At 42.1% G+C, this 27,131-nt stretch overlaps 2 protein-coding genes and 1 pseudogene across 8 annotated transcripts in view; 1 reads left to right on the forward strand and 2 right to left on the reverse strand.

The window, feature by feature from the left end:
- Window positions 1–219: 219 nt before the first annotated feature.
- On the reverse strand, window positions 220–15,535 carry LOC122232801 (translation initiation factor IF-2-like). 3 transcript variants are annotated; one of them, XR_006210210.1, is made up of 3 exons: window positions 15,120–15,535; window positions 9,079–9,267; window positions 220–1,556 (listed from the first exon to the last, which is right to left on the reverse strand). XR_006210210.1 is itself a non-coding variant. In XM_042963092.1 (2 exons), the coding sequence occupies exons 1-2, from the start codon at window positions 15,533–15,535 to the stop codon at window positions 9,243–9,245; spliced, it is 441 nt and encodes a 146-aa protein (XP_042819026.1). In that variant the 3' UTR covers window positions 9,004–9,242. The 3 variants fall into 3 exon arrangements, 1 of the variants encoding a protein (XP_042819026.1); XR_006210212.1 differs by lacking the exons at window positions 220–1,556; window positions 15,120–15,535 and adding an exon at window positions 14,844–14,969 and having other exon boundaries at window positions 9,004–9,267; XM_042963092.1 differs by lacking the exon at window positions 220–1,556 and having other exon boundaries at window positions 9,004–9,267.
- SMAD4 (SMAD family member 4) overlaps window positions 15,468–27,131 on the forward strand; it is a 59,931-nt gene continuing 48,267 nt past the window's right edge. For 4 of the 5 annotated variants that reach the window (XR_006210209.1, XM_042963090.1, XM_042963088.1 and 1 more), the window contains exon 1: window positions 15,468–15,548. The gene's annotated coding sequence lies outside the window, so the exon portion shown is untranslated. Of the gene's footprint in view, window positions 15,549–15,718; window positions 15,919–27,131 lie in introns of those variants that run through there. The other variant, XM_007080507.3, reaches the window with a different exon arrangement.
- Window positions 20,906–23,247, reverse strand: LOC102965785 (annotated as a pseudogene).

Genomic DNA, 27,131 nt, shown 5'->3' on the forward strand with positions numbered 1-27,131 from the left:
TCTGGTATGTTGTGTTTTTTTTAATGGTAATTATCACTAGTATTGTTTGTTTGGCTACAGGTTTATTGGTGTATCGTCAGTCATCCACCAGAATGTAAGTTCTTTGAGGACAAGGAGCTTGCCTTGTACACCACGGTATTGTCATCCACAGTAGTGCCTGCCAAACACCAGACACTCGGTATATTTTTGTTGGATGAGAGAATTTGCCTTTAATCTTCGGAGGAGAACATTTTTTTAACAAGTGTGATGATACCTACTTTAAGAGAGGAAGTAATTAAAGCTGAGAAAGGTTCAGTAACTTGCCCAGGAACACACAGCAATGGAAGCAGGATTTGAATACATGTCCATTTGACTCCAAAGCCCATCTGTAATCTCCACTTCTATGCTACTGTCTGCTAATAAAGTCGAAAGTAAACAGGACATTAGGAAATCAAGGGTCAGTGGAGTGACTTGTGAGATCAGCTGGGCTGGAGTCGTTGGTAGGGGAGAGTTGGGCCTCCTGATGGGATTTGGCATGGTGAGGGAGGCAGGGAGGGAAGGACAGCAGGCAAACGCTGGGCCTGGGCCTGGGATTGTTCACATGGCCTTTCCCTTGGCTGAAGAATCTGTTGGGACTTGTTCCTGGGGGAGCAGTGGGAATGGAGGGCAGCTGTAAGGGAGGATGGCATAAGCCTGCATTCCTGGGCCTTTGGGTCAAAGCCTGCAGAAAGAACCCCTGCCAAGGAGCCTTTGTGGACTGTGGCTAAGACCAGAGTCAGCCTGGTATTCTAACTAACCCGTGGAGCCTCAGGCAAGTTCAGACCAACTGCGGCTCCCGGCCCGGCCACGCCAGTGGTGTGTGTGTATGCTGGGGAAGGCGGGCAGGGCGTCCAGGCTGGAGACGTGCTGCGGAACCAGGGCACCTTTCTCAGTGAGGATGGGTGTCAGCGCTGAACCAGGTGGGGGCCAACCCGGGAACCAGCTTCCCGGAAAAACGGGCGGGAGGCAAACAGCTGCCGCTGCTGGTGGCCTCCCGGGGCGTGTGGCTGGGAGGGTGTTGACTTCTCACTTCCTTGCTGGTGAAAGATGCGCGTGTGGAGGCCCGGGTAGCCAGGCCCAGAAGGCAGCTCCATGGGCAGCAGTGCTCCAGCACGGGGCTGACCTTGCGTGGGCTGCACGGGGCGGAGGGCAGGAAGCGTGGGGACAGTTCATCCGCAGCAGCTGGGTGCAGCTTGTCAGAAGGGCCCGGGAAGTGAAAGTCCACCAGGCAAAGGAAAGGGGAAGAGAAAACAGCAGAGGGGAGAGGTGGCCGCAGCCAATGGGCGCAAGAGAAAGACAAATCTGAGTGGCAGGTGTTGTGGGAGCTTCTGCCGGGCACCTTTTCTTGGAGGAGGGGACAGCAAGGAGGGGACACCTTTTCTTGGAGGCTGAGTCCTGGAACCAGCTTCGCACATCCTTCACACAGCCAGTTCCCAAGGAGAAGCGAGGTAAGGGCTGTTCAAGCGCTCACAGCATCCTTCTCCTTCAAATCCTGCGTTTCCACCTCTGAAAAGGTGGCACTTGTTTATCCTTGAACCCTTTAAAATAAAATAGTAACTGCAATTTTCTTCCCAGGTAAAGTTAATTACCCGCCTCAAGGTTGTCTCCCAAGAAAAATTCTTTACAACTAAGGAAAGATTTTGGTGATGTTAAGGTTAGATGTTTTCCCCCCTCGGAGCTGAAAGCTCAAAACCCTTTGCACAAATATTCATTATAAGATCCTTTTATCACTAAAATGATACCAACTCTACCTTTAAAAAAAAATGTTTTGTTTTTGCCTTTGATGAAATTGTTATTTCCAGCACCTCCCTCCCTGCAATGTTCCCTGTTGTGCCTGTGACACTGACTGAGACGGTTAGATGCTACATTCACTTGTTTGAACCAAAAACTGTCTAGTTTTAAGGCAGATCTGGAGTCTCCTAGGGGAAGGGAGAGGCTGGATAAATTTTACACGTTTCAGTTAATGTTCATCACCATCCAATTCCTCACCCGAAATAAAGCATGGCACCCAGTAGGCTCACTCTGCATGTTTCCTGAATGAAAGGATGTTTAAAAAAAGAAAGCTAAGCTAATCATTGACAAGCATTTGAAGTAGGTAGCATCGCAACTGTGGACTGTCTCCTAAATCAGCTAGTTTTCCTTTCTATTTCCCACCTCAAGAAATTTTGCAGTTTAGGCTCTAGAGATCTAGGCTCTGGAGTCTAGGGTCTTGCGTTCAGAGCTCTGGTCCAGCGACCAGCTGCATCACTTCACCTGGGAGCCTGTTAGGAATGTGGCCCCACCTTGGAGTCACCAAATCAAAACCTGCATTTTTTGTTAAAATTTGTTTTTAATGTTTCATTTTTTTAGAGACAAAGAAAGAGTGCAAGGCCGGGGAGAGGCAGAGAGAGAGGGAGACACAGAATCCAAAGCAGGCTCCAGGCTCTGAGCTGTCAGCAAGGAGCCTGATGCGGGGCTTGAACCCACGAACCCGAGATCATGACCAGAGCTGAAGCTGGACGCTCAACTGACTGAGCCACCCGGGCACCCCAAACCTGTATTTTAACAAGATCATGTTAAAGTGGAAGAAACACTGTTCAAAGGCACCTGGGCCACTTCCTGAGGCATCTGGTCAGGAGGCCCTTCTGGGTCCTGGCTTCAGATTTGGGTTGCAGGACTGCTCCACACTGCACTCAGTGTGGAGGGCTGGAGGCTGGAGAGGGCTCAGGTTCCAGCTCTGCTGTTAAAGGGACTTCATTACATGGGCAGGTAACTTAAAAATTGTTTTAAAAACCCAGTCTTACAGAAAACTTACAAGAGTAGTACAAAAAACTTCTGCATATCCTTTACCCAGATTCACAAATTATTAACATTTTGCCACATACGCTTTAATATTTTCTTTCTATGCTTATATATTATTTTGGAACTCCTGGAAGGCTAGTTACATACATACATGCCTTTCTTCTTAATACTTCAGTGTGTACTTACTAAAAACAAGGACATTCTTGGGGCGCCTAGGTGGTTCAGTTGAGCTCAAGTCAGTTGAGCATCCAACTTTGGCTCAGATTGTGATCTCGTGGTTTTTGAATTTGAGCCTCGCATCAGGCTCTGTCCTGACACTGCAGAGCCAGCTTTGGATCCTCTGTCCCCCTCTGTCTCTGCCCCTCTCCCACTCATGCTCTCTCTCTCTCAAAAAAAAAAAAAAAAAAAAAAAAAAAATTAAATAAATAAAATAAAATAAGATAAAATAAAATAAAATAAAACCAAGGACATCTCTTATGCCACCATAACACCAGGGCCAGATGCAGGGGGGAAGCAAGCAATGCCTGAGTCATGGCCCTGAGAGGGCTTCCCAGGAGCTTTGCTCGCCACACCCTAGGTCCTGGCTTTGCACACTATCGTTGCCCAAATCAGGAATCCTAACATGGATTCACTACTATTATCTGATCTGCTGTCCATATTCCAATTTTGTCAGTTGTCCCAATAATGTCCCCCTTCTTCCATCCCCAGTTCAGGAGCACGCACAGCATTTGATTGTCATGTCTATTGCGCCTCCTTCAGTCCAGAACAGTTCTCCAGTCCGTTTTTCATGACATTGACATGTTTGAAAAATACAGACCAATTATTTTATAGAATCTTCCCTAATATGGGGACAAGTTATTTTTAATCTCTTGATACTTCAGTTTCACCACCTATAGATTGAGAATAATCCCTGCTTTGTGTTGAATTGAATAAATTAAGACATGTTATAGACTTGACATATGCAGGTGTAGTGGGATTAAAAAGTTAGCTAATACTGATTAGGTGCTTGTCAGGACCATGTTACGTGCTTTACAGGCATTATCTCACTGAGTCCTCTCTACAGCTCACTGGCACAACAGGCTTTATTTTTATCCCTGTTTCACAGATGAAGAAACTGAGACTTAGAATGCTTTGTCCCCTGTCTCATAGCTAGTAAGAAGTGAAATGAGAACCTGAACCAAGTGAGGCTGCCTCCAAGGGCTATTTGCTTAGTAACCTTGTTAGTGATGCTTACCTCAAATGTAACTTTTTTTTTTTTTTTTTTTTTTTTTTTTTTTGAGCAGCAGGCAAGTTTATTAGAGTATAAGATCAGAAAGGAAGAATAGTAGGAAAGCTCTCTTTACAGAGAGGGGGCATTCGAAAGTGAATGCCACCTAGAATGTAACTTTTTAAGATAAAATGTACATAACATAAAGCTTACCATTTTAATAATTTTATTTCTCAACCAACAAAACTAAAAGGCAACCAACGGAATGGGAAAAGATATTTGCAAATGACATATCGGACAAAGGGCTAGTATCCAAAATCTATAAAGAGCTCATCAAACTCCACACCCGAAAAACAAATAACCCAGTGAAGAAATGGGCAGAAAACATGAAAATTAAAACAATTAAAACAATTAAAAATTGTTTTAAAAACCCAGTCTTACAGAAAACTTACAAGAGTAGTACAAAGAGTGTCTTTGTACTTCTCTAAAGAAGACACTTCTCTAAAGAAGACATCTGGATGGCCAACAGGCACATGAAAAGATGTTCAACGTCGCTCCTTATCAGGGAAATACAAATCAAAACCACACTCAGATATCACCTCACGCCAGTCCGAGTGGCCAAAATGAACAAATCAGGAGACTATAGATGCTGGAGAGGATGTGGAGAAACGGGAACCCTCTTGCACTGTTGGTGGGAATGCAAATTGGTGCAGCCGCTCTGGAAAGCAGTGTGGAGGTTCCTCAGAAAATTAAAAATAGACCTACCCTATGACCCAGCAATAGCACTGCTAGGAATTTATCCAAGGGATACAGGAGTACTGATGCATAGGGGCACTTGTACCCCAATGTTTATAGCAGCACTCTCAACAATAGCCAAATTATGGAAAGAGCCTAAATGTCCATCAACTGATGAATGGATAAAGAAACTGTGGTTTATATACACAATGGAATACTACGTGGCAATGAGAAAAAATGAAATATGGCCTTTTGTAGCAACGTGGATGGAACTGGAGAGTGTGATGCTAAGTGAAATAAGCCATACAGAGAAAGACAGATACCATATGGTTTCACTCTTATGTGGATCCTGAGAAACGTAACAGAAACCCATGGGGGAGGGGAAGGGAAAAAAAAAAAAAAAAAGAGGTTAGAGTGGGAGAGAGCCAAAGCATAAGAGACTGTTAAAAACTGAGAACAAACTGAGGGTTGATGGGGGGTAGGAGGGAGGGGAGGGTGGGTGATGGGTATTGAGGAGGGCACCTTTTGGGATGAGCACTGGGTGTTGTATGGAAACCAATTTGACAGTAAATTTCATATATTAAAAAAAAATAATAATAATTTTATTTCTCCCAGCTTTATTGAGAGATAACTGACATAAAGCATTGTATAGGTTTAAGGCATACGATGCAATGATTTTATACATGTATATATTGTGAAATGATTACCCTTATAAAGTTAGTTTAATACATTACTCACCTCACATAATTATACCTTTTTTTTGGTGGCGAGAACATTTAAGATCTTAGCAACTTTCAAGTATATATGATACAGTATTGTTAACTAAAGTCTATGCTATATGTTAGATCCCTAGAACTTATTCATCTTATAATTGGAAATTAGTATCCTTTGACCAACATTTTCTCATTTCTCCCCCAACCCTTGGCAACCACCATTCGACTCTTTGTTTCTATGAATTTGAACGATTTTATTTATTTGTTTGTTTTTATTGAAGTATAGTTGACACACAATGCTACATTAGTTTCAGGTGCATGTGTTTTAACTATTTTAAAGTGTACAATTCAGTCTTTTAATATATTCACAATGTAGCACAACCATCAGCACTAATTCCAGAACATTTCCATTACCTCAAAAACAAACCCGTGTCTTTCAATTCCCCTCCTCTCCTGTCCTGTGACAACCGCTAATCTGCCAATCTACTTTCTGTTTCTATGGATTTGCAAATACACACAATGGAATACTACTGAACAATAAAAAGGAGCTAACTACTGATACATGCAATAACATTTTAGATCTCAAAAACATCATGCTGAGTAAAAACAATCCAGATGCAAAAATTACATGTTGTAAGATTCCATTTATATGGAATTTTCGAAAAACCAAAACCTGAAAAACAGGAAGCAGGCAGCGGCAATGGTTGCCTGGGGCCAGGAATATGGGGGTGGGGATTGACTGCAAAGGGGCAGAAGGGAACATTCTGGAGTGATGGCAATGTTCTAAACTTGATTGTAGTAATGGTTGCACAATGTATACATTTACCCAAATTCATCCAACTCCCTTAAAAAGTTTGTAAATGTAAGTTGTACCTCAGTAAAACTATAAAACACAAACATATCTGTCCCCCAGTGGAGTTCAACTCATGAGCATGTCTTCCTTCATAGTCTGGCTCCAAATCTATCTTCCCAGTCTCATCTCTCACCTCTGTGCATTCATTCAACAAACATTCTCTGACACTTCCACACTTGTTATGCAGAAGGCCCTCAAGAGAACCTCTGTCCTCAGGGACAAAGGAACTCACAGTCTGGTCTGGGAGCAGAAAGAAAGGGCACCCAATCCTGACAAACATCAGGGATCCTAGAGGATCATCAAGTCTTTTTTTTTTTTTTTTAATATATGTATATATGTGTGTGTGTGTGTGTGTGTGTATATATACATATATATATGTATATATATATATATACATATATATATGTATATATATACATATACATATATATATACATATATATATGTATTTAGTACCTATCACGGGGCTCAAACTCATGACCCCAAGATCAAGATCAGGAGTCCCATACTCTTCCAACTGAGCCAGCCAGGCACCCTGATTATCGACAGAGTCTTAAAGGAAAGGAAGGGCATACACATTCCAGTCACTCTGAATTTCAAGTGTGAATCTAGTTTCAGTTTAATTTTTTGAATAGGTAATGCATCTACATGGTTGAAGAATAAAAGAAATTATACAGTGAAAAATTTTCTCCCATCCATTCCTCACCTGTCCAATTCTCACTCTACTCCATACAACCATTATTGTTATAAATGTATACTATTTTTCCTCCTTTATGATAGAAAAGATAGCATAATATACACATTGTTTTGGACTTTGCATTGTCATTTGGCAGTAAACCTTTGAGATCTTTCCATATGGGTACAGTGAAAACTTCCACTTAAATTACAGCTCTCTAGTCTTCCATTGTATGGATGTGGCATAGTTTATCCAGTCTCCTTTTGGTAAACATTTGAGTTATTTCCAACAGTCTGTTAAGGCCAACAACGCTGTAATATGTACCCTCTTGAACGTGGTGTATTGGGTTTTGCTTTGTTTGTATATGACAAGTAGATCTACGGCTATATATTGAATTCCACAAACACACCAATCACTTTCATATCTGTAGCCTGTTTTCTCTGCCCTGAAAGTCTTCACTCAATCCTATTCTACTGGCAAACTCCTACTTTCCCTCAAATTCCAGCTCAAATGTCACTTTCTTGTGAAGGCTTCTGAACTCTGGCAAGATTAGGTTGCTCCTTCTTTGTTTTTTCACAGCATTCTGTGTCCACCTCATCAGAATTATCTATTAACACTTCACTCTTCCCCCACTAGACTCGGAGCTACTCAAGGGCATGTGCTATAGATTTCTCTCTGAATCCGTTAGTACTTGGTACCTGGTCCGTATTGAATAAAAATGTGCATTGTGTGAATGGTTAGGGCTGACAGAGGGGTGTGTACTGCTCCCGTCCCTTGCTTTCAGCTGCCTCTTGGTCTCTGTTAGTACTTAGAGGACTGCAGCCAGACAAAGGTGGGCTGTGATTTCCCTTCCCCTCCCACGTAATTCCTTCCTGCCTGCCCAACCCCTTTCCCCCACTTCGGATTCTGTCCACAGCTGCCTCTAATTTAGTAGATTAAAATAAATAAATAAAATGGAGCATTGGCTCTACCCATCTTCGCTTTTCTTCATCAAGTCTTTGGCCTCCTATAGAGCTGAAAGAACAAATCACTTGATAGTCAAATGTACACCAGTCACTCTCAAACATAATGTTCTACACTTTAAGCCAAAGGAGATGACAGTTTACTGTAGTGCTTTTAGGGATGAGGGAAATAGTGCTTTACAGTGTTTAGGTTAATCAATGTTAAATGATTTTCAAGGGAAACTTAGATTATTTTTTAAAACATTGGGTTAACTCCCATTATGCTCCTAAAATAACCCATTGGTTCTATGTCTTTTTTAATGTATGAGCTCCTTTCATTTTATCAGTACCCTTTATTACTATTCACTAGACCTGGCATAAAACAATTATAATTTATCACTTGCCTAGCTAATGAAAACAAATAAACAGAACCAAAACAGGCTGAAAAAAAATTGGGTTAACTCTAAAATGTCATGATGCCTAACTCATGCCTTGAGCTGTCAATCGCTACATCATTTCCACATTTCCATTAAGCATCTTTTTTTTTTTTAATGTTTATTTATTTTTTTGAGAGACAGAGAGACAGAGCATGAGCGGGAGAGGGGCAGAGAGAGGGGAAGACACAGAATCTGAAGCAGGTTCCAGGCTCTGAACTGTCAGCACAAGCCCGACATGGGGCTTGAACTCATGAACTGCAAGATTATGACCTGAGCCAAAGTCAGATGCTTCACTGACTGAGCCACCCAGAAGCATCCAACTCTTGATCTCAGCTCAGTCATAATCTCACAGTTTGTGGATTCAAGGCCCACATTGGGCTCCATGCTGACAGTGAATAGTTTTTTTTTTTTAAGTTTTATTTATTTATTTTGAAAGAGAGAGTGTGATCAGGGGAGGGGCAGAGAGAGAAAGAGGGAGAGAGAATCCCAAGCAGGCTCCACACTATTAGCACAGAGCCCTATGGGGGGCTTGAACCCACGAACTCTGAAATCATGACCTAAGTGGAGATCAAGAGCCGGATGCTTAAATGACTGAGACACCCAGGCACTCCCACGTGACAAATTATTCTATTTCTTCCTCAGTGGGGGGTGCTGGAAGTGGGACGGCTAGGTCGTCAACTCTGGGATGAAAAGGTAAAAGCTCTATGTTCTCCTTACCCTGGGGAAGCTCTGTTTCACAGGAGGTGAGCCTCAGAGAAAACAAAAGGGAACGAGAGCCCAGGGCAGAGATGGATGGAAGAACTGAGTGAGATGTTTGACCTGAAGAAGTCTCCGGAAAGGTGGTGGCTTAGGTCCCCTGGAGTGCCTTGGTACTGTGGTCTTCAAAATTTCTTGCTTGCATGCCTCCTAAAAGAAGTTTGAGAAACGATGTTTCTTCTTGTACCTTTAAAGGTCATATCTAAAACGTTTCATCTTAAGTTTAAATAATGGCAAAGTTTGTTATTTCTGGCATATTATAAGTATTGGCATTTTAAAATAAGATTGTTACATCATTCTGTAAGTGTATCCAAGGGAATCTAAATATCATAATGCATCTATGATCTATTTAAAAAAATACATGAACAAGCTTTTCTTAAAAAGAAATTCTGTATCACTCTTTTTCTCCTTATCTTGTACTTCCATTCTACTTGCTCCTGAACATTTTAATATAAGATTTTAGTCTGGAAAGTCTTTTATTGATCAGCCTATCATATTTCCCTAAAAATTAAAAAAAAAATCTTTGAGTCTCTAAGTTTAAAACATTCATCTTGCTTGTATTATTAATACAAGTTTGAATACCTAATTGGTATAAACAACATAAAATGTTATAAATTTTGATGAACTACTGAAATTAAAATGTAGAATATTTTTGCTGGAATAAGACATGGTTAGAAGCATGAAACACCATATTCATTTACCCAAACGAATTTATCAAGAACCTCCTATGTGTCAATAGCAACTCTAGTCACTTGGGATATATTAGTAAACACCATGTATAAATCCCTGCCCTCGTGGAGCTTACATTCTGGTGGGGGGTAGGAGACAAGAAGCAATAAGCATAAATATAAGTAAATAACACAGTAAATGAGAAGAGCTATGAGGAAAGATAGATCAGGGTAAGGGGAATCTGGGGTGTAGGGCAGGGTTCAAAATGAGTTATGGTTTTAAAAAGGTTAGGGTGGGCCTCATTGAGAAGATGACGTATGACTCAAGAGGGTTAGGGAGTTAGCACTGCAGATATCTGGGGGAGATGTGTCCCAGGCAGAGGGAAGAGCCAACACAAATGCCCTAATTTGAGAATATGGCTCATATCTTCTAGGGTCGATAAAGAAAGTTAGTAAGGCTACAGCAGATTCATCCAAGGGAACAACAAGAGATGAGATTAGAAAAATAATGATTGGGGTAGGATGGCGGTGCAAATCTTGTGGAACCCTGTAGACTACGGTAAGGACAGTCTTTTACTCTGAGTGAAATGAGGAGCCATCGTGGAGATTTAAGCAGAGGCGTGACATCATTATGTTTTCGGAGGATCACTCTGGTTATTACGTTGAGAACAGACTCTAAGGGGCAAGATGGAAAGCAGGGAGAGCTTTTAGAAGACTAATCCAAACATGAGATGGTGGTGGCTCAGACCAGGGAGGAAGCAGTAGAGATGGTAAGGGATGCTCTGAATCTGGACTAGACACCGGACATAAAAGAAAGAGGGAAGGCAGCATGCTTCCAGGGCTTTTGATCTGAGCAATTTGAAGGATGGACTTGTCGTCAATGAGAGAGGAAAGCTGGTGGGTCGAACAGGTTTAAGAGAGAATATTTTTCAGTTTGTGGCATAAGTTTGAGATGTACAGTAGATTGCTGGATATCAGAATCTGGAGTTTAGATGAGAAGTCTGGGCTGAATCTATAAATTTGGAAATGTCATCATATATGATGATATCATGTATCTCTGATGTTGCTGAAAGTTAGGAGATTTAATGAGATCACCAATGAAATAAGTATAGATGGAAAGGAGAAGTAAGCCAAGGAATGAGCCCTACGTCATTGCAAGGTTGTCTGGGAAAAGAGAATCAACAAAGAAGAAATAAGACAGGGAAAGAGGGATCAGTGATGAAGGAGGAAAATTGGCGGATGTGGTTAAAAAAAAAGGTGAATCAAGTGATTAGCTATGTTAGCTGTTACAGACAGGTCAATTAAAATGAAAATTGTGAATAGATCAATGGACTTAGGCAATATGAAGTTGATTGTTGACCTTGACTAGAATAGTTTTGATAGAGTAGTAAGGATGAAAGCATGAATGGAACTGGTTTAAGTGGGAGACCTGCTCACTTGGATACTTCAAATATGCCACATATGTAACCTTATATGCACTGGTGTGATTCTATTACATATGCATGTAGTGTTATCACAGGCATTATATTTGGCATGTTTTTTAACTTTATATAAATTGTATCATATGGCATGAATTCTGCCGCTACAGGGTGGCAGGAGAACTAGAAACAGAAAGCATGGAAAACTCTTGAAATTTTGTTGGAATTGAAGTACAGACACGAGGCAGTAGCGGACAGTGGAAGTGGGTCAAAGAGGCTTCGTATGATTGGAGAAGTAACAGCTGCTTGTCAGCTGGATGGGAATGACCCGGTATAGAGGGAAACATTGATAATTAGAAGGGGGCGGATAATTGCCGGAGTCACGGTGATGATCTTGATTAGTCAAGCCAAGATTGGTATTTGTTGCCTTAGCAGAGGGACTGGCTCTAGCTAGGAGCATGGAAAATTCAACTACGTAATGGAGGGAAGATGGAGAAGAGGTTATAGATGTTGGTATGAGGGTATGGGTAGATGGGATCGTGGGATTGTGTGGAGATTTTCATCTCATTGCTTCAATTTTCTCAACGAAACAGGAAGCAAGGTTACTGAGAATAAGGATGAAAGGGAAGGAGGTGTAGGTTAGAGGACAGGCAGCTAGGACATCCAGAAGAATGGAGGAGTGAAGTGGGAGTCTGGGGCAGCACGGAGGGCGCACTGGAGGTTGAGTGATGAGATTAAAATGAAACTAAGCAGTGTCATTGTGTTTTTCTCTAGCCACATTCAGATGCGTGAATGCTGGTGTGGGGTAGGTGGGAGCTGGCTTGATCAGGATTGCGGTTTTGCCTAGCAAGCACAACAAAGGGGGATGAGAGTGTGCCGGGGTGGAGAATGTGTGCAAGGGAGTGATTGTAATGATTGGCCAGATATTTAACCTGGGTAAGGATGGGAGAGAGCAGATCTGTACTTTCGACAATTGCTGCAAGGAGATTTGTAAATGAGATCGTGTTCAGAGTATATTTGAAATTGTGATTATGATGAGTTGCAAAGTTTGATAATGCTCCTATGATTATGCCCATGGGAGTGAGTGGCAGACTTAGGGTAGGACAGGATCCTTGGAAGAGAAGTCAAAGAACTGAGAGGTCAGAATATTGGGAAGATCATCCACATGTACATCATAAGCACCTAGGATTAAGACAGAAGAGGGGAGCCTGGGTGGCTCAGTCGGTTAAGCGTCCGACTTCACCTCAGGTCATGATCTCACGGTCCGTGAGTTCGAGCCCTGCGTCGGGCTCTGTGCTGACAGCTCAGAGCCTGGAGCCTGTTTCAGATTCTGTGTCTCCCTCTCTCTGACCCTCCCCCGTTCATGCTCTGTCTCTTTCTGTCTGAAAAATAAATAAATGTTAAAAAAAATTAAAAAAAAAAAGACAGAAGTGGTATTGGAGTGACTGACAGAGCAAATGGTGACAAAATGAAGGGGAATGAGAGCAACGATGAGGGGTACTGGATAGGAAGATTTAAAGCTGCAGGTTAGTAGGAAGAGAGGGGGATGGTCTGTTGAGGAGCAGGGAGGACACCTACCCGGCTTCCAGGCACAGTCTAAGAGACTTAGGATTGAAAACACAGTTACCACTACTTTCAAAGGGGGAAGGGAAAGCACTGTCCCAGGGGAAAGTCAGGTTTCCCTTAAGCAAGAAAGTGAAGAGAACTTGAAGACAAATTCTGAGGAGGTTGGGGTTATGGGATTATTATTTGCATAAAGAAATAGATGGTGTAGTGGATTCTAATATGGCCCCACATGATCCCTGCCTTCCTATGTGGTCTCCTTCTTTTGAGTAAGGGCAGGGCTTGTGAGTTGCTTCTGGTCAATAGAGTATGGCAGAGGCACCTGGGTGGCTCAGTCGGTTAAGCCTCTGAGTTCAGCTCAGGTCATGATCTCTATATTCTTGAGTTCAAGCCCCGTGTTGGGCTCTGTGCTGACAGCTCAGAGCCTGGAGCCTGCTTCAGATTCTGTGTCTCCCTCTCTCTCTGCCCCTTGCCTGCTCTCACTGTCTCTCTCTCTCAAAAATAAATAAGCATTAAAAAAATAGAGTATGGCAAAGGTGACAGGATATATGTAATTATGCATACGTGATTGTTACATACGTCTGTTACCAGTGTCTTACACTGAGAATCTCCCCCTTGCTGTCTTTGAAGAAGCAAGCTGCTATATTGACAAAAAAACTGAAGGGACCTCCAGCTGACAGTGAGCAAGGGACTAAGGCCTTCAGTCCTGTGCAGCCTTCAGGGAATTGAATGCTGCCAGTGACAGTTTGGAAGTGCATCCTTTCCCATCCAACCTTCATTTGGGATCTTACAGAGGACCCAGCTAAGCCATGCCTAAACTCTTGACCTGTGGAAACTGTGAACTAATAAATGTGTGTTGTTTTAAACTGCTACATTTGTGGTTATATTATCATACAGTGATAAATAACAAATACAAATGGCAAAGGAAGAGGTTTAGTTATACCAATGTTACTTTTTAACTCCTTCTGAGGTATAGCGCCTAGGAACCACATATTGATCCTTTACCAAATCACCGAGTTAGAGCTTCCTTCAATTTTGTTGGCAGCAAGAATTGGAAACCACTTGACTTGCAAAAGAATTTATAACCCATTCATTTGGGCCATTCACTTCCACATCACAGACACCCATTTCTGAATTGTCCCTTTGAATTGCCCTGGAGGTTTTTCATCTTGAGTTGATGCACCTTAAGTAACGGGTGAGAGTTTTACTTTTTTTCTGTCAGGTGGGAGAAGGACGGTTTTGAAAGGGACACTCTGTCCTCAGGTGATTTCTCAAGCTGAGCAATTTTTAGTAAATAGTACATATAGCAGTGGAAGATGTGTAAATGAATTCCCTTAAAACTAGTCTTGGAAAATCTTCCTGCACCCTAGGAGTAGGGAACACCAGTGAACATGACAGTTGTAGAGGCTTTCTGGTAGAAGAGGTAAGAGCCCAGGACATGATGGCGGGTAGGACAGCATGGGGATAGGAGGTAGGACACTGTGTGAAAGGTAGGAGGGCAACGAGACTTAAGAAATGACTTTAGAACTTCTCAATAATTAGTGGGACCCCCAATGGAGGTATTTCCTAGGTGGTAAAAAAGTAAAATAAAAATTAAAAAATATATAATTAGTATGTGTTTTCCGAAACTTTTAAAATATAAAATAAATGCATGTATCTTGGAAAGCTTTCAAATAAGTATTAATTCAAAAGCAGAGTTTATGCCTTTCTCTACCCAACAGGTAACCTAGTTAACAGGTGTGTTGTAGGTCCTGGAAGGTCCCTTCCAACTTTGAGGTTTCACCTAGATTCTTCCACTCACTTTTCATAACACCCGACCAGACTCTCAAATGTGTGATTCCTTGACTCTCCTGTGCATCTCTTCAGCCCAAAAAGGGATTTGTCAAGTTTAAACACCTTTGGATCTAGTAATCCAGGGCTGGTGGAAAGGGAAGGAAGGTGCGGTCATCGCCTGTTTCTTCCCAACGTAAACCGCTACAACCATCTTCTCCCCGGAGCTGGCTGTCCAAGCCTAATTTTTGTGGCCGCAGGTCCTCAAAAAACAAGGCCCGGCTCATCGCTGTTTACAAACACTTACTGGACGCCCACTCTACTCCGAGCTCTCCAGCGCTGCTTGCGTACTTTTCTGTAAAGGGATGCCAATTTCCCTGATGAACACACTGCAAGCAGCCTCTCTAGGGCAGCGCCCTCCGCCAGGCCCGGAGCCCAGACCGGCACTCCGGGCAGCTTGCCGACTGGTGCCGCCTCGTGAGCGCCTGCGCAGAGCGACCCTCCCGTCACTCCGGGCGGGAGGCGGGGGCAGCAGGGAGAAAGGAAAGCTGCAGGGGGAAAAAGGGCCAAACCCTGAAATTACCCGGATGTGGTCTCCGTGCGCGCATGCTCAGTGTCCTTTCGACAAGTTGGCAGCAACAACACGGCCCTGGTCGTCGTCGCCGCTGCGGTAACGGAGCGGCTCGGGTGGCGGAGCCCGCGTTCGCGCCCGCCCGCTCTCCTCGGGAGGCCCTTCCCGCCCTCCCCGCGACTCCACGGCCGCCCAGGGGGCGGGAGCGGGTGAGGGGAGCCGGGCGCCCCGCGAGAGAGGCCCCCGGTCGCGGGGCGGCCCGGGAGCTCTAGGCGGCCCGCGCGGGCAGCGGCGCGGCGCCGAGGAGGGGCGGCCTGGCTCGGACGCGGCGGGGCCGGGGCCGAGGAGCGCTCCGGGCCGCCAGGGGAGCGACGGGCTCGGCGCTCCCGCGGACGAGTCCCGGCGGGAGAGTGGACACTCCTCGCCATCGCCCGAGCCCAGGTAACGCGCCATGTCCCCTCCCCTTCCCCCGGCCGGGCCCGCGCACCCCGCCCGCGGCTTCCCCGCCCCGGGGCGGGCTCCCGGCAGCGGCCGGGAGCAAGCAGGAGGCCGGCGGGTGCGCCGGGAGAGCGAGCGCGGCCCCCTGACGGGCCGGGCCGGCGGCCCCTGCGCAGGGGCCGCGGGGCCTCGCGTCACTCGGGCTACGGGCTGGGTCCTGCGGCCCCGAACTCCCCTTGCGGTCTGTGGCAGAATCAAGTTAAACTCGGACCGGGACTCCTGCTGCGGCCGCCGCTCCTCTTTGTTGTTCTTGAGTAGTTTCGCTGTCCGCCCCAGCCGAGTGCGCTGGGTTGGCCCGAGTGTGTCGCCTCAGGTATAAATGAAAGTTGTAAATGGCTTGTCTTCATTTCTTTTCTTAAGCAAATTTCTGTTTTCTCTTTGTCCTTCACTTTCCCTTCCTGGTTGTGTCATTCCAGTTTATGTTTCTGGCTTTGATTTGTTTACTTACTTTTTGAGTATTGTGGGTGATGGCGGTATGCGGGAAACATTCTCGGCACCTAACTGACCACCCCCACCTTCCACTCCTCTAACAAAAAATAAAGGACGTAGTTTATTTTATTGCTAGGATTACGTGTACTGAGCGTGAAATTGGTATACGATGTAGGGCGGTGGCTCCATCACAGCCCCAAACTGCTGTTATAATCTCTCCGGCAAGATTTTCAAAGAAATGGGTGTGTTTGGTTAACTTGAAAGATTTCTTTGAGGGTGCGGAGAGGTTTTTAAAACTCTGTTGATGATTGATAGCTATCCCTCCCCCCCCCCGAAAATACTGGTAAAAATTTTAATGAATATATTTTTAATTAATTTGTTTTGAATTTGGTTTCCTCATGCCTTTCGTTTTTGCACTCTAGTTTAAGGTGAAACTGCTCGTTTTTCCGGAATTACAAATATAAGATGATGTGGAATCATTTTAATTAGTCTGAGTTGATTTTCTAAAGGCATGTAATCTTGGCTAATTTTGTTAACAACCTTTGACTTTTGCCAGAATTACATCTTTTTAGCATCAATAGCAGTTTAATAATGTGGGTTTTAAAAAGTGGGTTCAGTATTTTTTGTTGTAAGAAACTATGTAGTCTTATAGAAAATAAAGAAATACATACTTTCATAAAGTAATTAGATTTAGAATATTGCAGTGGAATAAATTTTATTGTGGATTTCATTAACTGCCTTTGCCTTGTTGCACTGAGACTGTATTTCAGTTGAAATATAGCATAGGAAGTTCCAACGTGTAACTTCTTTTTCTGCTAAAGACTTATTTCTTATTTTTTTTTTGGAAAGTTCTGATATGCTTAGTACATGACATTTCAAGTTGTAAATGATTGATATAATTAACGTTTTAAAATATGATATCCTGTTAATGCTTCCTAAGTTCATTTTTTTATGATTTTGTTTTCTTAAATGGGTTTGTTACTGAACAAAATAATACAGGTAGGCTAAGCATTTAAGATTTGCAGAATCTTTACATATAAAGGTGCTAATGAATTATGTAAGTTTCAGTTGTTGGAATTAAAACTAAAAGCCTTTCTAGAGAAAATTGATACAACATTTTGTGAGTCTATTAATAGAAGTGGCTTTTTCTTTGCTTTCCAGGTTTTTGGGGTGAGGTTGCTTTAAAGAGGTATTACACCTTAATTTTCTGATTTTCGAGGTGGGAGTACCTAATAGGAATTTCTCTGTATAGCTAAGTGCCTTCATTGTAAATATTGAGCTTAGAAAAAAACTGCAAATCAATTTCAGATTTAATGAAAATTTGGGCTGAGAAGGTTAATTTGAAATTTTTGTATACATTTTATATGGATCTTTGGCCTTTTCTGATGGCTTTGTTGTTTGAAACAATTCTGCTTATACTATGAAGCAGCAATTCTTACTTCAAAAACCTATGCTTCACTTTTTAAAGCTACATTTTAGTTGAGCTATTTCTTTATTTGTATGTGAATTATTTTTTCTGCATTCCTCTTTAGATCCCCCCCCTCCAACCCCCCAAATTAAGAGCAAGTATTAAACTAATTTATGCTGCCCAGTCACACACCGCCTCTCTGGCTTGGAAGCTGTTTTTTCTGATTGAGCTGGTGTTATAGTAACATCATTAGCCACTATTCTAATTGAGCTGTGAATTGCTGAGGCCCCTACTAGGGCAGTTAACCCCACAGGATCTGCCTCGTTCATTGCATTTAAAATGCATATTTAGTCTTGTCTAAGATTTTACCTACTTTGGTGAGAACATATATTATTATTTTTTTATGTTTAAACTTACTTCAGTTCGATTTTGGCCTCCTCTAGCTCATGCCTAACTTTTTTTTCATTTTTCATTCAGTGATTTTAAAGGTGAATGGTTCTTTAAACATCTTATGTTGGCATTTCAGTGCTCCTTGTACATGTTTTGATTTCCTTTTTTTCTAGAAGATTGTGTAGTTAGACAGGAATTTTTGTTTTGCTTAAGTGGTGATTAAAGATGACTGTGGGGGCACCTAGGTAGCTCAGTTGGTTAAGCTTCTGACTTCGGCTCGGGTCACGATCTCACAGTTCATGAGTTAGAGCCCTGCGTCGGGCTCTGTGCTGTCAGCTCAGAGCCTGGAGAACGCTTTGGATTCTGTGCCTCCCTCTCTTTCTGCCCCTTCCCTGCTCGCGCTCTTTTTCTCTCTCAAAAATGAATAAACATTTAAAAAAATAAACATGACTCTGAGGTGATGTTTAATCATGTGTAAAACTAAAATGACTAAGTTTCATTGATTTCATTATTTTCTACACTCAATGAAAGTTAAAGGACTTAGATCAACATAACACAGAATTTAATTTTCTTAAATTATCAAATTTAGGGCTTTTTACTCAACAGTTGATGAAGATTCAGTTGCTTTAAAAAGAGAAACAGTTGACAAATATGTCTAGATATTCATTTGGATAACTTTCAGTATGATACTGTTTGCATCATAACATAACAAAACATATGCTTGATAATGAGTCAGATTTAGTATTTTTGGATTTTTTTGTTTCATTTTTAAAATGTGTAATTTTGGTGATGGAAAATGTGGCCGAATTCCAGTTTCTCAGGAACAAGGTATTTTAGGTTGTGTCACCTTGACACTATTATGTGATATGTTTGGCATCCAGGAAAATTTGTTTTAACCATGAAAGTGGATAGAAACTAGGGTGGTACTTATGTAAAACTAAGATGATGGGTGGTCAGAATCTTATAATTTAAGTCTTGATTATTTGCTACTGCAAATGATACAGGTCAGATAGCTAGCTACAAGAGACCGATTATAAAGAGTATCTGTTGGGGTACCTGGGTGCCTCAGTCAGTTGAGCATCCGACTCTTGATTTTGGCTCAGGTCATGGTCCCAGGGTGGTGGGATCAAACCCCATCTCTGGCTCCATGCTGAGCGTGGAGCCTACTTGAGATCTCTCCCTCCCCCTCTCTCCCTCTTCCCCTCTACTCTCTCCCAGGCTTCTGTTCTCTCTCTCTCAAAAAAAAGTGTCTATTATAACATCTTAATTTAAAATTGGTGATAATTGGGGGTGCCTGTGTGGTTCAGTAGGTTAAGTTCCCGACTTTGGCTCAGGTCATGATCTCACGGTCCGTGAGTTTGAGCCCCACGTCAGGCCCTGTGCTGATAGCTTGGAGCCTGGTACTGCTTCCGATTCTGTGTCTCCTTCACTCTCTTCCCCTCCCCTGCTCACACTCTGTCTCTCTTTCTCTCTCTCAAAAATAAACATTAAAACAATTTTTTTTTAAGTTGGTGATAATTGTAAATACGTTTAGGCTCAAAGACTGTGTTAAATGAAAATTGCATTTTAGAAAACTTGTAACTGTATGGGATCCATCTTTTTATTGCTTTTTTACTCCCAAGGTTTAGGACAGTGGTTGTCAACTTTGGCTGCATTTTGAAATCTTTCGGGGAGCTTTACAAAATACTGGTGGCTGGATCCTACCTCCAGAAATTGTGATTCATTTGGCCTGGGGTGCAGCAAGATCAGAGTTGGAGGTGGTTTAGCTGTTAGAGTCCTCTAACTTAATTTTTTAAAAATGTTTTTAATTTATTTTTTGAGACAGAGTGCAAGTGAGGGAGGGGTAGAGAGAGGGGAACAGAGGGTCTGAAGTGGGCTCTGTGCTTGATAGGCTGACTGCAGCAAGCCTGATGTGGGCCTCGAACTCATGAACTGTGAGAGATCACAACCTGAGCTGAAGTCAGATGCTCAACCCACTGAGCCACCCAGACACTCCATCTAACTTTATTTTTTGAACTGTTTCAACTTGTGTTGGCTTTACATTCTTTAATACAATGAGGTGTCTGTGTACTATGTATTCATCTCACATCTAATTTAATGGGTCTCTTGAAGGTATTGCCCCATTCGTTTTGCTTCAGTGTTTGTCTCTTCATTTGTCGCTCTCTCCCTTTTTCTCCTCTTTCTTTGTTTTTCAATTCATTTGAAGTGCCTGGTAGCAAGTTTTAGGTACTTGTATTTCCCATGATAAGAAGTTGGTATAGCATCACTATTCTGAATAGGGAGTTGATCTCCCTCCCCCCCACCCCTCCCTCCCCTCCGGCCGGCCAAGTACTCTAAAATACTTACTTGGGCTCCTTTTAGAGATTTAGGATTTTGTGTAGGTGCCAAAATTACCATCTAAACTCCCAATGGAATTTGTTCTTCAAGGGGGGAAGGTTAATCTGCTTGGAAGCCATAACATTTTCTAGGCACCAGTTAACTAGTCACTTCACTGGTTCTGAGAGGCAAGCTGCATCTTTTTGCTGTCAGGAGTTAAACACTGGGAGACAGTTGTTCAGCAGGCCCCACTAGTTAGCATTTTTTTAGATCATCCAAGGAGGGCATGTCCAGTTCATTTACATCCCCTGGAGTAGTTCCCAAGTGCTAGTTGAAGAGTGGTTGCATCTCCATCTCTGGAAGAGCTTTATTTCTCTCTTCCCATGCTCCATCCCAACACACACACAGATTCAGAATGGGAATTGAGTGGAGGAGGCATGGGAATCTGTATTATATATTTAAAAAAATAGCTCTTGATTTTATAGGCTTTGGATATTTTAGTATGCTTATCCTTATTGCTTTAATATGGTACCAGCTTTATTTTGCAGTCATTGATGCACTGGAGTAATTTACTTAAAATCTGTCAAATCCCAATTTGCATGTTTAGAATGCATATCATTTATGTTCGTTTGTTTTTTAAAGGACTGCTACTGAATATTTGTGTTTTTTTGTAGTAAGGGATGATTTCTATATTTTAATATTGATGAATTCAATCTTTTTCAAGTCAAAATGTATTTCTGGTTTTTTTTTTTTTTTCATGCTATATGATCTTTAAGTATAAAGACTTCCAATCACATCACCTACGGACCATTTTACCCACTGCTCTTTTGGCCCCCAGTCTCTTGTCTCTTTCTTCAGCAATGGTGAGGTGGATACCCTTTCCATGGGGAAGAGAAATCCATGTTTTGTTGCCTTTGTGATTAACAAAAATGTTGGAGAACTGGGTGGCAAAGCTGTTGCCATTGGCATCTTTCACGTGACCCAGTTCTTCCCAGGTTAGAACAACCTTCAGTCACCATACACAGATTACCGGTATCAAACTTGATGAAATCAGTAATCTTTCTAGTCTCCAACATTCTGAATGGTGTCATTCACCTTGATTGAGGGGATCAGGATAGCAGATGGTGAGAGCATCATGGGTCACCAGATGAGGGATTCCTTTTATCCCCATAAAGATCGTTCTCATTTTGCACAACTTATACTTGGCCTCCTTAGGTGAAATCCGATGAACAGCAAAGTGACCCTTGGTGTCATAAATGAGACGGAAATTGTCCCCAGTTTTGTCAATGCTGATGACATCCGTAAAACCAGCAGGGTAGGTTGTATCAGTGTGGACCTTGCCATCAATCTTAATAAAACACTACCTACAGATCTTCTTTACTTCACGTCCTGTTAGGGCATACCTAGTCTGATCTTCAGGGAAATAATGAGAAGGAGATGATCTCTCAGTTTATGGGGACTGCTAGATGGATGAGGGGCAAACATACCAATCAGTTAATCCAGCATCCTGTGCTCTGGAGCTGCTACATGCTTCAGAGGCTTCTTGGGACCACAAGCATGGCCACAATAGGCACGAAGAGAGCAAAATATATTTCTAAATGTAAAACTTTATGAAGGATATTTATCAGTGGTATTCATTAGTGAATTCTAGAGCATATCAACAGATGCTAATTATTGTAACAATTCAGTAATTTGGTGAAAGGATGGCCGGAAGTAGTACTTAATGTGGTAAGATAAACCAGGTATCATTGTACACAAACACACTAGGTACATGTCTGTCATAGATATGTCCCACTAAATTAGTTAAAGGAAGAATTTCGTGTGTATACATGTTGAAATTAAGCAGCGAGTTTTAAAGAAAAATGATGTAACTTTTGTGCAGTTAGTCTTTTTTAAAAGTTTTTTAAATGTTTATTTTTTAGAGAGCGCGAACAGGGGAGGGGCACAGAGAGAGGGAGACGTAGAATCTGAAGCAGGCTCCAAGCTATCAGCACAGAGCCTGACGTGGGGCTCCCAACTCACAAACCGTGAGATCATGACCTGAGCCAAAGTCGGGCACTTAACTGACCGAGCCACCCTGGTGCCCTGTGCAGTTAGTCTTTTTTATCAGTTGCATATATCCATGATACTGCAATTTGTTTCACTGTCTTTTTGCTCATTTGTAAAGTGAAGTATGTAGACTAGCATAGGCTAGATCAGTGCTTTCTGAAACTGACAGCACCTCAAACTCTTAGAGTGCTTTTTAAAGGTAGGGCCCCACTCCTGGTACATAGTTAGTAGGACTGGGCTAACCTGCAGGGGATTCTGAAACACCTCTTTTGAAAGAATAAGCTACATGAGTTGATAGTTTCCTTTGTGTCAAAGGTTTTAGGAATTGTATTTTTCAGTTATCAGTTATTAAAATTCAGTTTTTAGAACAGTGTTTCCCAAGGCACCTGGGTGACTCAAGTCAGTTGAGCATCCAACTCTTGGTTTCGGCTCAGGTCATGATCTCATGGTTTGTGAGATCGAGCCCCACATTGGGCTCTGGGCTGATGGCGTGGAGCCTGCTTGGGGTTCTCTCTCTGTCCTCCCCCACTTGCTCTCTCTTTCTCTCTCTGTCTCTCTGTCTCTCTCAAAATAAATAAACATTAAAAAAAATTAAAAATTGTGTTTCTCAAAGTGTAGTCCACAAAATCCTGGGGTCCCCGTGGCCTTTTTCTTTTAGGGGGCTCATGAAGTCATTATTTTTAATATTTAATTTTGAGTGAGTGAGAGAGAGAGAGAGAGAGAGAACGAACACAAGTGGGGGAGGGGCAGAGAGAGAGGGAAACAGAATCTGAAGGAGGCTCTGCACTGTCAGCACAAAGCCTGAGGTGGGGCTCAAACTCAACCATGAGATCCTGACCTGAGCCGAAGTTGGATGCTCAACTGACTGAGCCACCCAGACGCCCCATCAAAATTATTTTTATAATAAAATATGTTACTTGCTGTATTTCTGTGTTGATATTTGCACTGATGGTGAAGAAGTGGGTGGCACACTGCTTGTACCTTAGCGTGAATCAGGGCAGTGGCATTAAACTGTATGAATCTTTACTTGTTCTTCACAGCCAAACACATCTTAAGCGTTTGAAAAAGTCTCGTTTCACTTAAGAAAAGCCTTGGTGAAGCAGTAATAAGTTTTATTTTTGAAATCTCTACTCTGGAGTGCATATCTTTTTAATACTCTGTGTGATTCAGTGGAAGTGTGCATAAAATACTTCTGCACATCCAAGTACAAGATTCATCTCTAGGAACAGTACTTGTGTGGTTGAGCTGCAAGGTAAATTAACTTTTTTTGAATGGAATACCACTTTTATTTTTACTTAAAACAATGACTGAGATGAACTATAGTTTCTCATACGTGGATATTTGTCAGGTATTTCCTTGAAAATTAATGAAGTGGGCCTGACACTCAAGGAGAATAACTAGCTGTTGCCAATGATAAAATCCTGATCTTTCAGGTGAAAATTAGATTTGAAAACTTGTGTCTGCCACCATGGGCAGATCATTACACCAGCTGTGTAATACTTAAAGATTTTTCTGATGAGATTGGTGATGATATTAAGCAATGTGATTTTTAAAAGATGTATATTGTGTAAGGAAGTGTGCCAGCATTTGGAAGATCTGTGTAATTCATCGAACCAGTACTTTTTAGTGACCAATGCATGATGTTACAAGATATATCACCAATATATCATCAGTATACACCAAACAGAGCCAAGAAGTTCGTTGATATGGTTTCAGATTCCACATTGCAGCTAACCTTTAACGATTGCCATTTGGTGCATTTTGGTGTTGAATAAAAGATGAATAATCATTATGATCTAACATGCTATTAAAATACTCCTCCCTTTTCCAAGTATGTGTGTGTGAGAGGCACATTTTCTTCATGTTCTTTAACCAAAACAACAGATTGAATGCAGAAGCAGGGGCACCTGCCTGGCTCAGTTGGTGGAATGTGCAACTCTTGTACGTTTGAGCTCTATATTGGATGTAGAGATTACTTAAAAAGAAAATCTTAAAAAAATAAATAAAGTAAAAAACTGCAGAAGCAAAGATGAGAATCTAGTTGTCTTAAGTTAGATACTAAAGAAATTAGCAAAAATGGAAAACAATGTCACTCTGAATACTGATGTTTTTGTTTTGGAAAATAGTTATTTTTCATACAACATATTAACACATAATGGGCTTATTATTTTAAACTAATTTAATAAAATGCATGTTTAAACACTTTTTAGCTTTAGCACATGAAAGAAACATTAACAAAAGCTGTTTGGAATTCTTAGTAATTAAGAATGTAAATAAGGGGACCTGAAACCAGACAGTTTGACAACTGCTGTGTTTTTTTTTTTTTAATGTTTATTTATTTACTTTGAAAGAGGGAGGGAGAGCAAGTGTGGGGGAGGGGCAGAGAGAGGGAGAGAGAGAATCCCAAGCAGACTCCCTTCGCAATGCAGAGCCCAATGTGGGGCTCAATCCCACAACCATGAGATTATGACCTGAGCCGAAATGAAGAGACAGATGCTTAACTGACTGAACCACTCAGACCCCCCTTGACAACTGCTATTTTTAAGGTTATTAATTGTCTATTGTTGACAGGATTATGATTGGTTCCAGTTTTTATGTGGTTTGTGTTATATCGCTGTTATTTCTATGAATGTTAAGTCAATTTTTGCTTAGTAATTATGTACTGGAAAACATGTATCAGTCAAATTTTTGTCGAAAGGGGAATTCCTTGGCTTGGTCTGAAAATAAAGCTGGCTTCAGAGTGCCAGATCATGGGTCACAACCAGCCAGTATCATCAGGACTCATTGTCTTGTATTTGCTTTCCTTTCTGTTAGTTTAAGTCTTGGGTCAGGTTGAGGATAACTACTTCCAGTGTCAAGCCCAGCAGAGAGAGATTTTTTTTCCCTTTGCAGTTCCAACAGAAGTCCTGGAGCTGTGTCATTGATCTGACTTGGGTCCTTTCCCATCTTAGAAGCAACTAATGTGGCTAGGAGGTGGCTCTGGTTAGTCAGCCTGGGGATCGTCCCACCTGCCCAGATGGGGAGATTCTCCTTGGAAAATCAATTGCAGGATAGTTGGCAGACAAAAAACAGGTGTCACATTCACATAGAGGACTTTGTTGATTCTTTTTTTTTTTTTAAATTTTTTAGAAGTGTATTTATTTTGAGAGAGGGAGCGTGAGTGAGCAGGGGAGGGATAGAGAGGGAGAGAGAGGATCCTAACCAGGCTCCGCACTGTCCGCACAGAGCCCAGTGTGGGTCTGGAACTCACGAATGGTGAGATCCTGACCTGAGCCGAAACCAAGAGTTGGATGCTTAACCAACTGAGTCACCCAGGTAGCCCCTGATGTTTCTTCTTTTAACTTCTATTATCAATCTAGAAAAATGTTAATTTTTTTGGCTTAATAGAAATTTATTTTAACCTTAATTAACCTCTTTAAGTTTATTTATTTTGAGAGAGAGAGAGAGAACAAGTGGGGGAGGAAGAGAGAGAGGGAGACAGAGAATCCCAAGCAAGCTCTGCACTGTCAGTGCAGAGTCCGACGCAAGGCTCGAACTCATGAACTGTGAGATCATGACCTGAGCTGAAATCAAGAGTTGGATGCTTAACCCACTGAACCACCCAAGCACCCCCTTAATTAACTTCTTTAAAGCTCTGTCTCCAAATATAGTCACATTCTGATGGAGTTCTGGGGTTTAGAGCTTCAACATATGAATTTGGGGGGGAGAGACCTTTTAGCCTGTAACACCCTGTCAGTAACAGTATTTGAAACTCTGATATGAAATACTCAGATCAGGCACATCTTAAGCTCCTTCTAAGATTCTCTGGATTCTTTAGCGGCTTTGGCAGCTTGTTCTGTTTCAGCTGCTGCTCCAGCCTTCCTCTTCTGTTTGGGACTACATGGTTTCACTACCTGGAGGTGACCATTCACTGAGACCTGCTGCAGAGCCTGACTGATCAGTTGTCACCCTGAGTTTCTAGCCTCTCCTCCTCCTCTGGGACCTGGATGAGATGCTGTGTGGTGGGGCATGGGATCTCATTTCTGGCACAGCAACCAAAGGGGCCAGATGATGCAACCCAGAAATGCAGAGAGGTTAAGTCCCCATTGAAGCAAACTTTTTTTTTTATTTTTAAAAAATGTTTATTTAAAAATTCTGTTTATTAAACAGAGAGGGAGAGGGAGACACAGAATCTGAAGCAGGTTCTAGGCTCTGAGCTGTCAGCGCAGAGCCTGACACGGGGCTTGAACTCATGAACTGTGAGATCATGACCTGAGCCAAAGTTGGACACTTAACTGACTGAGCCACCCAGGTGCTCCGAAGCAAACTTTTTTTTTAATTGAAGTATAATTGACATATAATATCCTATTAGTTTCAGGTGTATATCATGGTGATTTGATGTTTTTATATGTTATAAAAATATCTCCACAATAAGTCTAGTTACAAAGTTAATTTTAAATAAGATTATTTAAGGTAAAGCTGGTATACCAGTATGACACTTACTCAAGACCAGTGGGTAAACAAGAAGCTTATCTCTAAATTTGTCCCTTGTAGTTCATCTTTTTCTTTTTTAAGTTTATTTATTTTGAGAGAGAGAGTGCGCAAACAGGGGAGGAGCAGAGAGAGAGGGAGAGAAAATCCTAAGCAGGCTCTGTGCTGTCAGCGCAAAGCCCAACGCGGGGTTCCATCTCATGAACTGAACCGTCAGATCGTGATCTGAGCCGAAATCAAGGAGATCAAGAGTTAGGTGCTCAACCAACTGAGCCACCCAGTCGTCTACCCTTGTAGTTCATCTTAAATGTTAGCACAAAAACATTCTTTTTATTTGATTGTATTATTTGCACCTGAGATTTTATAATCACTTATACCTGTGCACTTAATCCTTTGTGCTCTTTGGAGTTTTTCTCCCGTTGCCCTCAGTTTAAGGAACTTCAATTCTTAGGAGCACCTGGGTG

This window comes from Panthera tigris, chromosome D3 (genome assembly GCF_018350195.1).
Source record: "Panthera tigris isolate Pti1 chromosome D3, P.tigris_Pti1_mat1.1, whole genome shotgun sequence".
NCBI lineage: Eukaryota > Metazoa > Chordata > Mammalia > Carnivora > Felidae > Panthera > Panthera tigris.